This window comes from Sorex fumeus, unplaced genomic scaffold, assembly GCF_029834395.1.
Source record: "Sorex fumeus unplaced genomic scaffold, SorFum_2.1 ptg000063l, whole genome shotgun sequence".
Lineage (NCBI taxonomy): Eukaryota > Metazoa > Chordata > Mammalia > Eulipotyphla > Soricidae > Sorex > Sorex fumeus.
The window spans coordinates 43,172,110-43,185,064 of NW_026606120.1; the positions used below are offsets into that span (position 1 = coordinate 43,172,110).

The 12,955-nt window shown below is 41.1% G+C and overlaps 1 protein-coding gene across 1 annotated transcript in view; it reads left to right on the forward strand.

Moving 5' to 3' along the window:
* Positions 1-12,955, forward strand: part of UBE2G1 (ubiquitin conjugating enzyme E2 G1) — a 102,410-nt gene that overhangs the window by 69,347 nt on the left and 20,108 nt on the right. The window contains exons 2-3 of the mRNA XM_056127632.1: positions 2,124-2,226; positions 12,815-12,912. Coding sequence (XP_055983607.1) covers positions 2,124-2,226; positions 12,815-12,912 — 201 coding nt within the window. The remainder of the gene's footprint in view (positions 1-2,123; positions 2,227-12,814; positions 12,913-12,955) is intronic.

Below are 12,955 nucleotides of genomic sequence, written 5' to 3' on the forward strand. Positions count from 1 at the left end.
CTACAAGTCTTGCAGTTGGAGATGGGGCCCAAAACCTGTTGATTGGGGGGGCCACATCCAGTAGTACTCAGGGATTACTTCTGACTCTACACTCAGGGATCACTCCTGCTCAGGTTCAGGGGACCATTTGAGCTGCCAGGGATTGAACCTGGGTCACCTGTTTGCAAGGTGAATACACTGTTTACTGTACTATTGCTCTGGCCCCCGGTTCGTCTTTTATAGCACTCTGGGTTGTATTACACCTAAATACTTTTTAAAATTCTATTAAATTACCTTATTTTACAAAGTTATTCATAGTTGAGTTTAAGACTCAGTGTTCCAGCTCTGATCCCACCACAAGTATCAGCTTCTTCACTAGTGTTCCCAGGTTCCCTCTCCCCAAGCCCCCATTCCCCCCTCCACCTGCATCTCTTCAGATCAAACCCTTGTCTTCTATTTGGCCCTTTTAAAGTTGGTTGTTGTAGTTTCGATTCCTTGTTTTAAGTGTTGTTGACTCAGTGGTCTGGCTGTTGAACTGTTGCACCATTGACATACCTGAATCCCCCTGACCCCTGCTCCCATGTGCTTTTGTGCGTGGGCAGGGTGCTGGTAATGAAACCCTTGGCCTCAGGAAATGTAAGGCCGGTGCTTTATACCACTGTACTGCATTCCCAGCCCCACCTTGCTATTTACTTTTTCGAAAATATACCTATTGGTGCTCTGGGAATTTAGGACTATTCTCAGCAGTGGGGGGTAGGGGTGGGGATGGGGAACGGAAATCAGACCCTTGCATATGCTTGGCTTGTGCTCTACCTTTCCCTCAATGACATCATTATAATGAGCTCCTTGAGTATGATACCAGAAATTATATGAGGATTGGAAGCCTTTTATTACAAACAGGTTTTTGGCAATTCTGAGAATTAGAAACCCAGAAAATTCTATATGAGCTGCTCTTCTATATGTAATTCTTCCCCTCCCTCCCACTTTCTAATTTGAACAGTTGTACTCAATTCCTAGTTAATGACATACATATCTTTGTACTGTCATGATTGTGTTGATGGCTTCACAGATATATGCACCTATTAATACCTGTAAAACTATGTCATTAAAATACGTGCAGTTCATAGAATGTCTGTTATACCTCATTAACACTTGAAAAAATTCTGGGGCTAAAGCAGTAGTACAGTGGGTAGGGCACTTGCAAGTGGCCTACCTGGGTTTGATCCACAGTGTCCTAGATAGTCCTACGAGCCCCATCAGAAGTGATCCCTGAGCTCAGAGCCAGGAGTAAACCCTGAGTACTGCCTGGTGTGATCCAAAAATAAAACAAAACTCCCCTGAAAAAAATATTTTATAATTCACCCATCATTACTGGGTTATTATTTCATCAAACCCTTAGTCTTTAGAAACTGGAGATTTTTTGTTGTTGTTGTTTTTATTTTTAGGCCACAACCAGCAGTGCTTACATGCTCCAGGGACCACATGTGGTATCTGAGATTGAACCCAGGTTAGCTGCAGGCAGGGCAAATTACTGCCTGCTGTGTTGTGTCTCTGGCCCCAGAAACTGCAGGTTTATACTCCTTTTCTGTTTCTCTAAAGTCGGCTGGCCATGTGTACCTTCACTTCTCTAATCTTCTGCTTGTGTTCTCTTATTTCTTAAATTGTCCAACTGTGTCCAAGTATTCTCTCTGTAGAGAAATAAAGTCTAAGGGGCTGGAGCGATAGCACAATGCGTAGAGCATTTTGCCTTGCATGCGGCCGACCCCGGTTCAATTCCCAGCATCCCATATGGTCCCCTGAGCACCATCAGGAGTAATTCCTGAGTGCATGAGCCAGGAGTAACCCCTGTGCATCACCAGGTGTGATCCAAAAAGCAAAAAAAAAAAAAAATAGAATTAAGGTCTAAGAAAATTTGAGAGCACTAGTTGAACTTCCCAATAATTTGCTTCCCACCTCACTTCCTTGTGTTGTAGAAGTTGAAGAGGTTTTGAGCTGTAGGCAACATTTTACTACCTGATCCATTTTGCTAGTAGATCCATTTAGTAGTTTAGAATTTATAACACATATAACTAAGTTTTGTAATATAACTGTTGGGTGAAAATAAAGTGTCTAAATGTTCTAATCAAATTTTTCTTTTTTCACAGAACTCAACAAAAATCCAGTCGAAGGCTTTTCAGCAGGTTTAATAGATGACAATGATCTCTACCGATGGGAAGTCCTTATCATTGGACCTCCAGATACACTTTAGTAAGTATAACAGAAATGACATTAAGCAGAACTTCTTAAATTAATCAAAGTGTTAACTATTTTGACAACTATTTGTTAAAATATTTTGAAGTGAAACAATTTTGGAAAGAGGTGAAAAGGTGTGTTTCATATCATTGGCACTAAATGATCATGTATTGGCCTGTTGTGTTCTTGAAAGAATTCTAGCACTTAGATGAAATTTGTTGCTTTCTTGAAACTTCTTAAATTTGTTTCTCTTGAGATTTAACAGTCTTATTAAAAATAGTTCACATGTAGGACACTTTAATTCATTCAAGACTTAAACACATCACTATCTTCCACAGATGGGAAGAAACTTGAAAGGTTGTCAGTTTAGAGAGTCACCAATTGGATATCCACAAAATACTGGTCAAAAACAGTGTGCTCTGATTTTAAAATAAACTAATGGTTACTCCTTTTACCCATTTTATAAAAGTATTAACATGTAAAATAAGTATCAGTTAAGCTGATGATGTATAGCTGGATAACAGGATATATCCTGTAGAGCACTAGAAAACGGTAGATTTTCCTCTATTTTCTCCTCTTTTCCTTTCCAATTCTCTCCTATGTTGGGAGATCACACTGAGCAATGGTGGCTGGAACTAGGGATTGAGCCTAGGCGCTCATACATGCAACACCTGTGCTCTGCTACCGAGTTAGATCCCAGGCCTGAAATGTAGAATTTTTATGTGTTATGTAATCCACTTTTAGATTCCAAGAGATAAGTGTGTAGTAAAATAGTATGTGTGTATGCGTTTAAGGAAAAGTGAGAATAAAAGAAAAAAATTATACACCCTAAGATGGGCTGCAATTGAAATCAAAATGGACTAGCAGTCAAGTGTTTGTGAACCAACTTAGTTTTATTGTTATTTAATATTGTAAGATGGTTTATGATTTCTGATGCGTAATTGAAAGATTTTTCATAGTTTTTATAAAAGGAATGGGCAGGGAGAATGCAGAGATCATTCAAACAACTGGTGGATAGCAGGGACAGATGATATAGATTGGTGTTCTATAGAATATTAAAATAAATTATTCTGTTGTGATCCTTGGTGAGGGTAAGGGTTGGGCCACTCCCGGCTGTGCTCAGGGGTTTGTTTGATTATTTAGTTATTTCTTTCCTCCACATAAACAGCTGATAGAAAATAAAATTCAGAGCTGTTTCTGTACCAGAGCATATTGGTATATGGCCTACGCAATTCACTATGATCTGGAAAAAATTCTGTTTTACCACAACTATTGCCAGTCAAAACTTTTTGCAAATTCTGTTGATATATTTGCATTAATAGTAGTTGAAAACTGGGATTGGTGAGATAGTACATGGATAAGGCACCTTCCTTGCACATGTCCAATCCAGGTTTGATACCCAGTATCCTATATGATCTTCTGAGCTGTGCCAGGAGTAATCCCTAAATACCACTAGGTATGACTTAAAAACGTGGAGTGGGGGTGGGAAGGGGGTGCAGGAATTGTTGAAAAGTAAATAAATTCAATTTAATTATTTCATAATTTGGGGGCTGGAGTGATAGTACAGTGGGTAGGGCTGCAACTTGCCTTGCACGCGGCCAACCTGAGTCCGATCCCTAGCATCCCATATGGTCCCCCATGCATCATAAGGAGTAATTCCTGAGAGCAGAGCCAGGAGGAACCCCTGAGCATTGCTGTGTGTAAACCCTCCTGCAAAAAAATTTTTTGAACCATTTCATAATGTTCATTTGGCTGATTGAAAACCTCTCTAGAACTTATTTGATGACTATTTCATGTTATTATTAGGTCCTAACTATTAGATTACGCCTGTGCATAACAGTTCAAGGATGGAGTTTAATATATCCACTGGTTTTCCATTGGTGATCACTGTTCATCACCTATTCATAGAAACTGTGCAAGTGGTCTTTAAAGGGTTGTTTTCACATAGATCTAGTGACTGCAAGACAGATGTTAGGCCACTGAATAACCTACTTTTTACTTATTTTTATGGAGAAGGTGCTTCATTTTGTTCACTATGTTGCCTCAAACTATGTAAAAGGAACAGAGCTAGCTGTTTAAATATATTGCTGGCAGATGCAGAGTACAGTTTGGTGTGAGAAGATGGGAGTCTGACTCTGTCATGTGTGGTGGTGATTTCACCTTCCTGCTGATTTCATTTGTACTCCATTAGTAATTAACCTCTTATTTATTTGTTTATTTATTTATTTTTTTTGGGTCACACCTTTGGGATGCACAGGGGTTACTCCTGGCTCATGCACTCAGAAATTACTACTGGCAGTGCTTGGGGCACCATATGAACGTTGGGAATCGAACTCGGGTCAGCTGCGTGCAAGGCAAATGCCCTACCTGCTGTGCTATTGCTCCAGCCCCTAATTCAGCTCTTTAAACAAACTTTGTATAGTCCAGAAAAGATATGCACGTTCATAGGCTAGTGGTGGATCTGTTGCTGTTCTGTTTATCAAACAGACCTGTATCATGTAACTAATCATTACTTGAGTCATACAAATTCAGGTTGCAACTATTATACATTTGTGGTGATTATGCAGTGAAATATGGTAATTGTGTACTTATTAATCTTAAGGCCATTCTTTCTGCCAGTAAAAGCCTCCTTCTGGTTATTGTTATACAGTAGTTGGCTGTCAGTCTGAGAGGTGGGATGTGGACTTGCTGATGAAACATCCGGTGACCACTTCCACAATTTTTCCTTTCCAGTGAGTGTACCATTGACACCTTCCAGTAGTGTTTTTTATTTTTAATATTTTTGGAAGGGGAAGAGGCACATCCAGCAGTGCTCAGGGCTTACTCCTGGCTCTGTGCCCAAGGATCACTCCTGGCGGGCTCAGGGAACCATATGGGTGCCAGCAATTGAACCCAGGTTGGTCCTGTGCAAGGCAAACTCACTGCCTATTGCACAGGCCCTACTGCAGAGTTTCTAAAAGGGAAAAAAAGTAAGGTTTTTACACAGCATAAAAATATATAAAAGAAGTTATAAGAAATAACGACTTGGTTTCTCTTCTGTAGACATCCCTTCCTCTAGGAATAACCCACTGTCATTTTCAAAATGATCTGCCATATTTCCAGGAAGTTTACCTGGGAGTCTAACATGTTTACCTCCATTCACAGATGTGATCAAGGTATAATGATTAGAAAATGAGGGTGTGTGTGTGTGTGTGTGTGTGTGTGTGTTTCCAAATAAAGTATAGTTTCTTTGGGAGCAATGTCAGCTCATTCAAGGTCATTTTCCCATCATCTAATATAAAAGTGCTTAAAATAGATTATTTTTGAATGGTGCTGGGGGATTGAACCCTGGCCTCAAAAGTATATTTGAGGGCGATAGCAGTAATACAAATGAGTAGGGTGTTTGCCTTGATGATACAACTCAGGCCAACCTGAGTTTCATCCCCATCATCCCATACAGTCTTCCAGGCACCGCCAAGAGTGATTTCTGAGTGCAGAGCCAGAAGTAACCCCTGAGCACCACTAGATGTGACCCAAAGACAAATTTGCTTCCACAATAATTCTAAGTAGGAAATTGCCAAAAGCTAAGAGTCCATAAATCTTTGAAAAACAAATCTTGGGGCTGGAGTGATAGTACAGCAGTTAGGGCGTTTGCCTTGCATACGGCCGACCACGGTTCAATTCCCAGCATCCCATATGGTCCCCTGAGCACTGCCAGGAGTAATTCCTGAGTGCAGAGCCAGGAGTAACCCCAGAGCATTGCTGGGTGTGACCCAAAAAGGAAAAAAAAAAAACAAATCTTAAGCCTTATTTTCCAGAGTTTAAAGTTTTATCACTCACAGGCTCCCCATAGTGTATATTTAAACTCTAGGAAGATCTGGGGCCCAAACCAAAAGAAATTATGCAGTAAACTCTACCTCTTGTCTTCTTTGTCAGAATTAACTAAATTATCTTTTCCTTAGCAAACTGGGAGTATCAGTGAGATACTCCCCGCGGACCCCCCCCCACCCCCGCCCCTTCCTAGCTCTGCATTCAGTTATCATTCCTGGAAGGGATCAGGGGACCTTATAGGTTGCCAGGGATTGAATTGGCTTGGCCTCATATGAGGCAAGCACCCTGTCTACTATACTATCTCTCTAGCCACATATTTGTTTTAAATGAACTATTCTGGGAAGGAAGGAAGTTTTTAAAGAATTTTCATTTTAGCGATTGTGATTTAAGTTCTGTTAATGCCAGGGCTTCAGGGGACCAGAACAATAGTACAGTGGATAGCGCATTTGCATTGAATACGGGCCCACCTATGTTCAATCCCTGGCATCCCATATTGTCCCCTGAGCACCACCAGGAGCGATTCCTGTGAGCGCAACAGGTAGAGTTTTTTCATAAAACATTGCACTACCAGACCCTCCACCAGTGTCTGTTTGATGGAAGAGATTGTGACCAGCTAGTGTAAAGATTACACTAGAGAGATACCCTGGCAATAGACATCAGTGGTGAGGGTAAGTGAAAGGGAAAAGTGATTATTTAAAAGGAAAAAATAAGGGATGGAACATGGGAATAGCAACTGAGTAAAGTATAAAAAATTTTAAAAGCATGATTAAGTAGGGAGTTGAGCGCTAGTAAATAAAGTTTATAAATGCTGTCAAAGAATTTCTCTTTTGGGCTGGGATATATTACAAAGATTAGGGCACATACTTGGCATGCATGGGATTAGTTAACCCCTCCTCCCCCAGAATGGCTGGGTGTAACCCCGAAAGTCTGAGCACTGTTGGGTGTGGCCCTTGTGACATTGCTTGGAGACACCCCTACCTGTGGGGGGCCCCCCCAAGAATTTCTCTTTTATCCTGGGAACAAAGCATAGCCATTAATAAATTTTGTATCAGTTATTTTATATTTGAGTTGAATAGGTTTTTTTTTGACCTTTAAGTTTTTATTTTAGATAGCCTCAAATAATAAAGTATCATATGGAATTTCCTATATTGTTTTTGCTTCAGTGTACTTGTCATATTTTATAATAAATATATTTCTGTTGTTCATTAATTTGCTCAAGCCGGCACCAGGAAAGTCTCCATTGTGAGATTTGTTGTTACTGTTTTTGGCATATCGAATATGCCATAGGGAGCTTGCCAGGCTCTGCTGTGCGGGCAGGATACTCTCAGTAGCTTGTCAGGCTCTCCAAGAAGGGCGGGGGAATTGAACCCGAGTTGGCCGCATGCAAGGCAAACGCCCTACTGTTGTGCTATCTCCCCAGCCTGTATGTACCGGGAGTATCCTGCCTGCACGGCAGAGCCTGGCCAGCTCCCCGTGGTGTATTCGATATGCCAAAAACAGAAACAACAAGTCTCACAATGGAGACATTACTGGTGCCTGCTCGAACAAATCAATAAAATATATTTCTCTAATAAGAATATGTTTCAGGGGCTGGAGCGATAGCACAGTGGGTAGGGCGTTTGCCTTGCACGCGGCCAACCCGGGTTGGATTCCAGCATCCCATATGGTCCCCTGAGCACCACCAGGAGTAATTCCTGAGCACAGAGCCAGGAGTGACCCCTGTGCATTGCTTGGTGTGACCCAAAAAGCAAAAAAAGAAAAAAAAAGAGTATGTTTCAAACAGTGTTGCCTAAAAATAATCCTTTTGAGCATTGGTCATAGTACTTGCAGCAGAGGCCTAGGTTCATCCCTCAGCACTGGATAGTCCCCTGAACACTGCCTTACATGACACCCATTCAACCTTCCACAAACAACAGTCACCCGCTGAGCACTGCCCTGTATGTCCCCAAACCAAACAAAACATTCTTTATCGCTGCTATTGAAAATAGACAGGGAATCGAGGGCTTATTACAGCCTCTTGGATTAGAGAGATAGTTACATTTGTTCCAGAAATAAATAGTAAATTATTGAGAGCAGGACTGTGAGAAAAGTAAGGGAAATCAGTGGTAGAGTGCTTAACCTACCATGTCTGAGGATCTTGGGTTTGATTGCCAATATCACCAAAAAGGGTACTTAAAATGTTCTTGGTTAACAGCAAGGATGTTACTGATATTCTTGTTATCTCAGCGGTGTGAAGACAGTAGAGGTTATCTGGCAGTTGTTTGAGAAGGCATACTATTAGAAATTAGTAGAGTGTGAAGAACTTTTTTCTTTTTACCATTTTTATTAAGGTACTCTTATTAAGAACTTTCTTTTTACCATTTTTATTGCCAGTTACACCTTTTATGCATATATGATTAAACGCTGCACCCATAATCAGAGTGCCCACACACACATATTCTGTCTCTGTGTCTCTCTCTCTCCTTTTTACACAAACAAACACACAGATAAATTCGGTTCTGTAGGCAAAATTTTTAGTTTCTATATTTTTGGCTGTCTGCTTTTCCCTTAGTATACTTTTTTAATATTCCACATATGAGAGATTTTTGTTTGGGGGAGTGTTTGGAGGTGGTAACATCTGTACATGTAGATGAGTAAAGGTAAGCTGAAATTTCACAAAATTGTTAATTAGTAAGTTGATGCTTTAGATTTTTTTTCTTTCAGAAACTTTCTTGGCGTCACAGGGATATACAATAGGTAGGATGTTTGCCTCGCATGCGACTGCATGGGTCCCATTTGGTCCCCTGAGCATCGCTGGGAGTAATTCCTGAGTGCAGAGTCAGGAGTAACCCCTCAGTCCTGATGGATGTGGCACCAAAACAAAAACACCAAAACCTATCTTTCTTATAATAGAAATTTAAATATGTATACTAGCATACGTAGAATATAAATTTTAAATACCATGAATAAGTCTATGCTGCTCCATTTTCAAACTTAGTGAAATAGATAAATCCTACAATTTATTTTAAAAATACAATTTTGTAAGAGTAAAACCAGAATGTTTTTTAAAAAAGGAAAATGGAATAGGCCTACGAGAGTGTAAAAATGTGTTAGAACTTTTTGAAGGTAATAGATTCAATGGGTAGAGGACGCATATAGGATTGGAAGCAAGTTAGTAGGGCTACCCAAACCTAATGGTTAATTCACCATTTAATAAGTTGTGTAATGATAATAAAATATTAAAGTTATTCAAGTGTTAAAATTCTTTAAAAGCTATTTTGGCTGCTTTATTATTGTTATTATGATTATGAGTTCGATTCCTCCGCCCCTCTCGGAGCGCCCGGCAAGCTACCGAGAGTTTCTCGCCCACATGGCAAAGCCTGACAAGCTCCCTGTGACGTACTCGATATGCCAAACACAGTAACAGCAAGTCTCACGGTGGAGACGTTACTGGGCCCGCTCGAGAAAATCGATGAACAACGGGAGGATAGTGACAGTGAAAATGATTATGATTATTATATTTTAACATGCCTCTAGGTTTTCACTTTATCACTAGAGGGCACTCCGTACTTTTTTAGTTCCTTTCAGCAATAATTGATTTATCTGAGCTTCACATTATTTGAGACTGGTAGTTGCTGTATATTTGTCATTATTCTCATCTTCACACAATTTTTTTATTTATGTGCTGTCCTTTAATCTTTCTAGTGCTGTTTCGAATAGTTTGGGGGCAGGGGACTGGAGTGATAGTAGAGAGGGTAGGGTGCTTGCCTTGCATGTGATCAACCCAGGTTTGATACCTGATATCCTGTATGGTCCCCTGGGCCCTACCAGGAGTGATTACTGAGTGCAGAGCCAGGCATAACAATTCCTGAACACCGCCAGATGTGGCTCAAAAACAAAACAGAACAGAACAAAACAAAATAATATGGGGAGCTGGGGAGAGAGCACAGTGGGTACTTACCTTGCATGTGGCCAGCCTGGATTTGATCCACAGCACCGCATATAATCTCCCAAGACCAACCAGGAGTGATCCCTGAAGCACTGAACCAGGACCCAGGAGTAAGTCCTGAACACCACTGTGTGTTTTTTGTTGTTGTTTATTTAATTTTTTTCTAGCAGATTTTTGAATGTTTTTCTATGAAAGAAATTTCTAAAATTGGTATGATTTACATAGTACTTTCAAACTGATTAGTATGTAGCTTAGATAGCTACCCTATTGATTTAAAATTTTTTAAAAAAATAGTAATAGTAATTAGTTTTATTTGTACTTTGGGTGAATTTGGGGAGGTGTCCGCTAGTGTTCAGTTCCTATTCCTGGCTCTTTGCTCAGTGGTCACTCCTGGCATTGCTCAGGGGACTGTTTATAATACTATGGATCCCACTGGGTCAACTGTGGATAAGCCGCACTAGTACTGTCTCTCCAACCCATGGCAATTGGTCTTTGTCTTTGTTTTTGGGCTCTGCACTGAGGGATCACTCCAGGCAGGCATCAAGTCTGGTGTCTAAGTATAACCCAGGTCTGCCATGTGTAAAACAAGTGCCCCTCTCTCCTATTTATCTCTCTAGTCCCAGGCCTCGATTTAAAAAGGGTAATTTTTTTACCCTTTGGTAAACTCTTTGGCGAGCTCTAGGTTACGTACTCCTTATTTATTTAATTTATTTTTTAATTTTTTATTAGTGAAACACCAATCAGGTACAGTTGTAGACTTACAAATTTTTGTGCTTGGGTTTCAGTTATACAGTGATCGAGTACCCATCCCTCTACCAGTGCCCGTTCTCCACCACCAATGACCAATGATCCCAGTATCCTTCTCTCCCCCCTACCCCCAATCCCACCCCACCTCTGTGGCAGGGCATTCCCTTTTGTTCTCTCTCTCCTTTTGGGTGCTGTGGTTTGCAAAGAGGCATTGAGTGGCAATCATGTTTGGTCTGTAATCGGCTTTCAACATGCATCTCCCATCCTGGGAGGATCCTCCCAGTTATGTACTCTTTTTAACACACTTTGTTTTGTTCTGGGGATGGGACCCAGTGCCTTACACATGGAAAGCATGTGCTTTACCTAAGTCACACTTCCAACCTTCCTCTATTTTCTCATCTTCATTCAGGGACACTCTTGATGGGGTCAGGGGGACCATATTGTTGCCAGGGATTGAACCTGGTGAGCCAGGTGCAAGGCAAGTGCCATACCTAATGTACAGTAGGTCCCGGTCCATACTTTTTTCTGCGTTTCTAGATCTCTCTTCCCCCCTCCTCCGTGCCGCTCAGTGCTTAATCCTGTCGTTCCTCAGGGGATTTTATGGGATGCCAGGGACTAGAACCAGATCAGCTACATGCAGGCTCCCTAAATGCTATAGTATTACTCCAGCCTTACCCTCTGTACTTTCACTCAGGTCTCTCTTTCTTTCTTCCTCTCCCTCTCTGTAACTTGGTGACCAGAGAGATAATAAATAGCTCAGTGGACTGAGGGCATGCTTTGCATGTGATTCAATACATGGCACAGCAAGTCCCAGACCCCACTAGGACTAGCCTGTAAGCATAGAGTCAGTAGTATATTCTGAGAACTGCCATGTGTCATCCAAAAACCAGAAAAAAGGAACAAAAAATTTGGCAGCCTGACCACCTTCCACAGGCAGTATTGTCTTCAATTTTTTAAAATTTATTTTAAGGTTTGTTTGTTTGTTTATTAGTGGGCCAGACCAGGGACTGCTTCTGGCTTTGTGCTTAGGAATCACTCCTGGCAGTGCTTGGGGGACTGAATGGGATGTTGGAAATTGAACCTGAGTCAGCCAGCATGCAAGGCAAATAACATTCTCTATACTATACTGGCCCCCTAAACTTTGTTTTAAGCCTGGGAAGCTTTATAATTGGAAGTGAATGAGAGGTTTATAGCAGCAATAATACGATTCTTGGATGTCTTTTTTTTGTGGGCAGGGGTTGGAGCTATATACTTGGTGGTCCTTAGAGCTGATTTTCTACTCAGAAATCACTTCTGGCAGGGCTCAGGGAAGTGTATGAGGTGCCAGGGATTGAACGTGGGTCGGCCTTGTGCATGGCAAGCAATTTACTGCCATACTACCTCTCAGGACCCACCTTTTATTTCTTGCCGTTCTTTTCTTTTTTTGCAGGGTTGTGGGGGACTTAGACCTAGTGGTGCTTATGCGGGTAGGGGTCATTTCCCAACATTGCTGTGAATCAAATCCAGGACAATTTCAAGCAAAGTCTGTCCTCCATCCCTTTGGTTTCCTTGACCCTGGATGATTTTTTTTTTTCTTTTTTGCTTTTTGGGTCACACCTGGCGTTGCACAGCACTTAGTCCTGGCTCTGCACTCAGGAGTTACTCCCGGCAGTGATCAGGGGACCATGTGAGATCCTGGGAATCGAACCTGGGTTGGCCATGTGCAAGGCAGACACCTTACCCGCTGTGCTATCTCTCCAGCCCAACCCTGGATGATTTTTAAAAGCTAATCATTTCATTTTATTAGCTTTTTTGGAAAAAAAAAGTTTTGGCCACACCTGGCTGTGCTCAGGATTTACTCCTGGTTCTGTGCTCAGGGATTATTCTTGGTGGGGATCATATGTGGGGTCCGGTATGAAGCCTGGGTTGGCGTCATTCAAGACAAGTGCCCTAGACCCTATAATATTACTCCAGCCGAGTTAGCTTTTAACATAAGATGGTAAGTATAATAGTTTCTGAAACTGGGTGTTTGGATAGTTTGAAATCCACATATTCATTTACTTCTTTTATAATATTAACATTATCACACCTGTTTTCTATAGCAGAAACATAGAGACAAAAACTTTTCTTTTTTTCTAGCGAAGGTGGTGTTTTTAAGGCTCATCTCACTTTTCCAAAAGATTATCCCCTTCGACCTCCTAAAATGAAATTCATTACAGAAATCTGGCACCCAAATGGTAAGTTTATTGTTTTACTTTTACAAACATGATGACTTGTTAC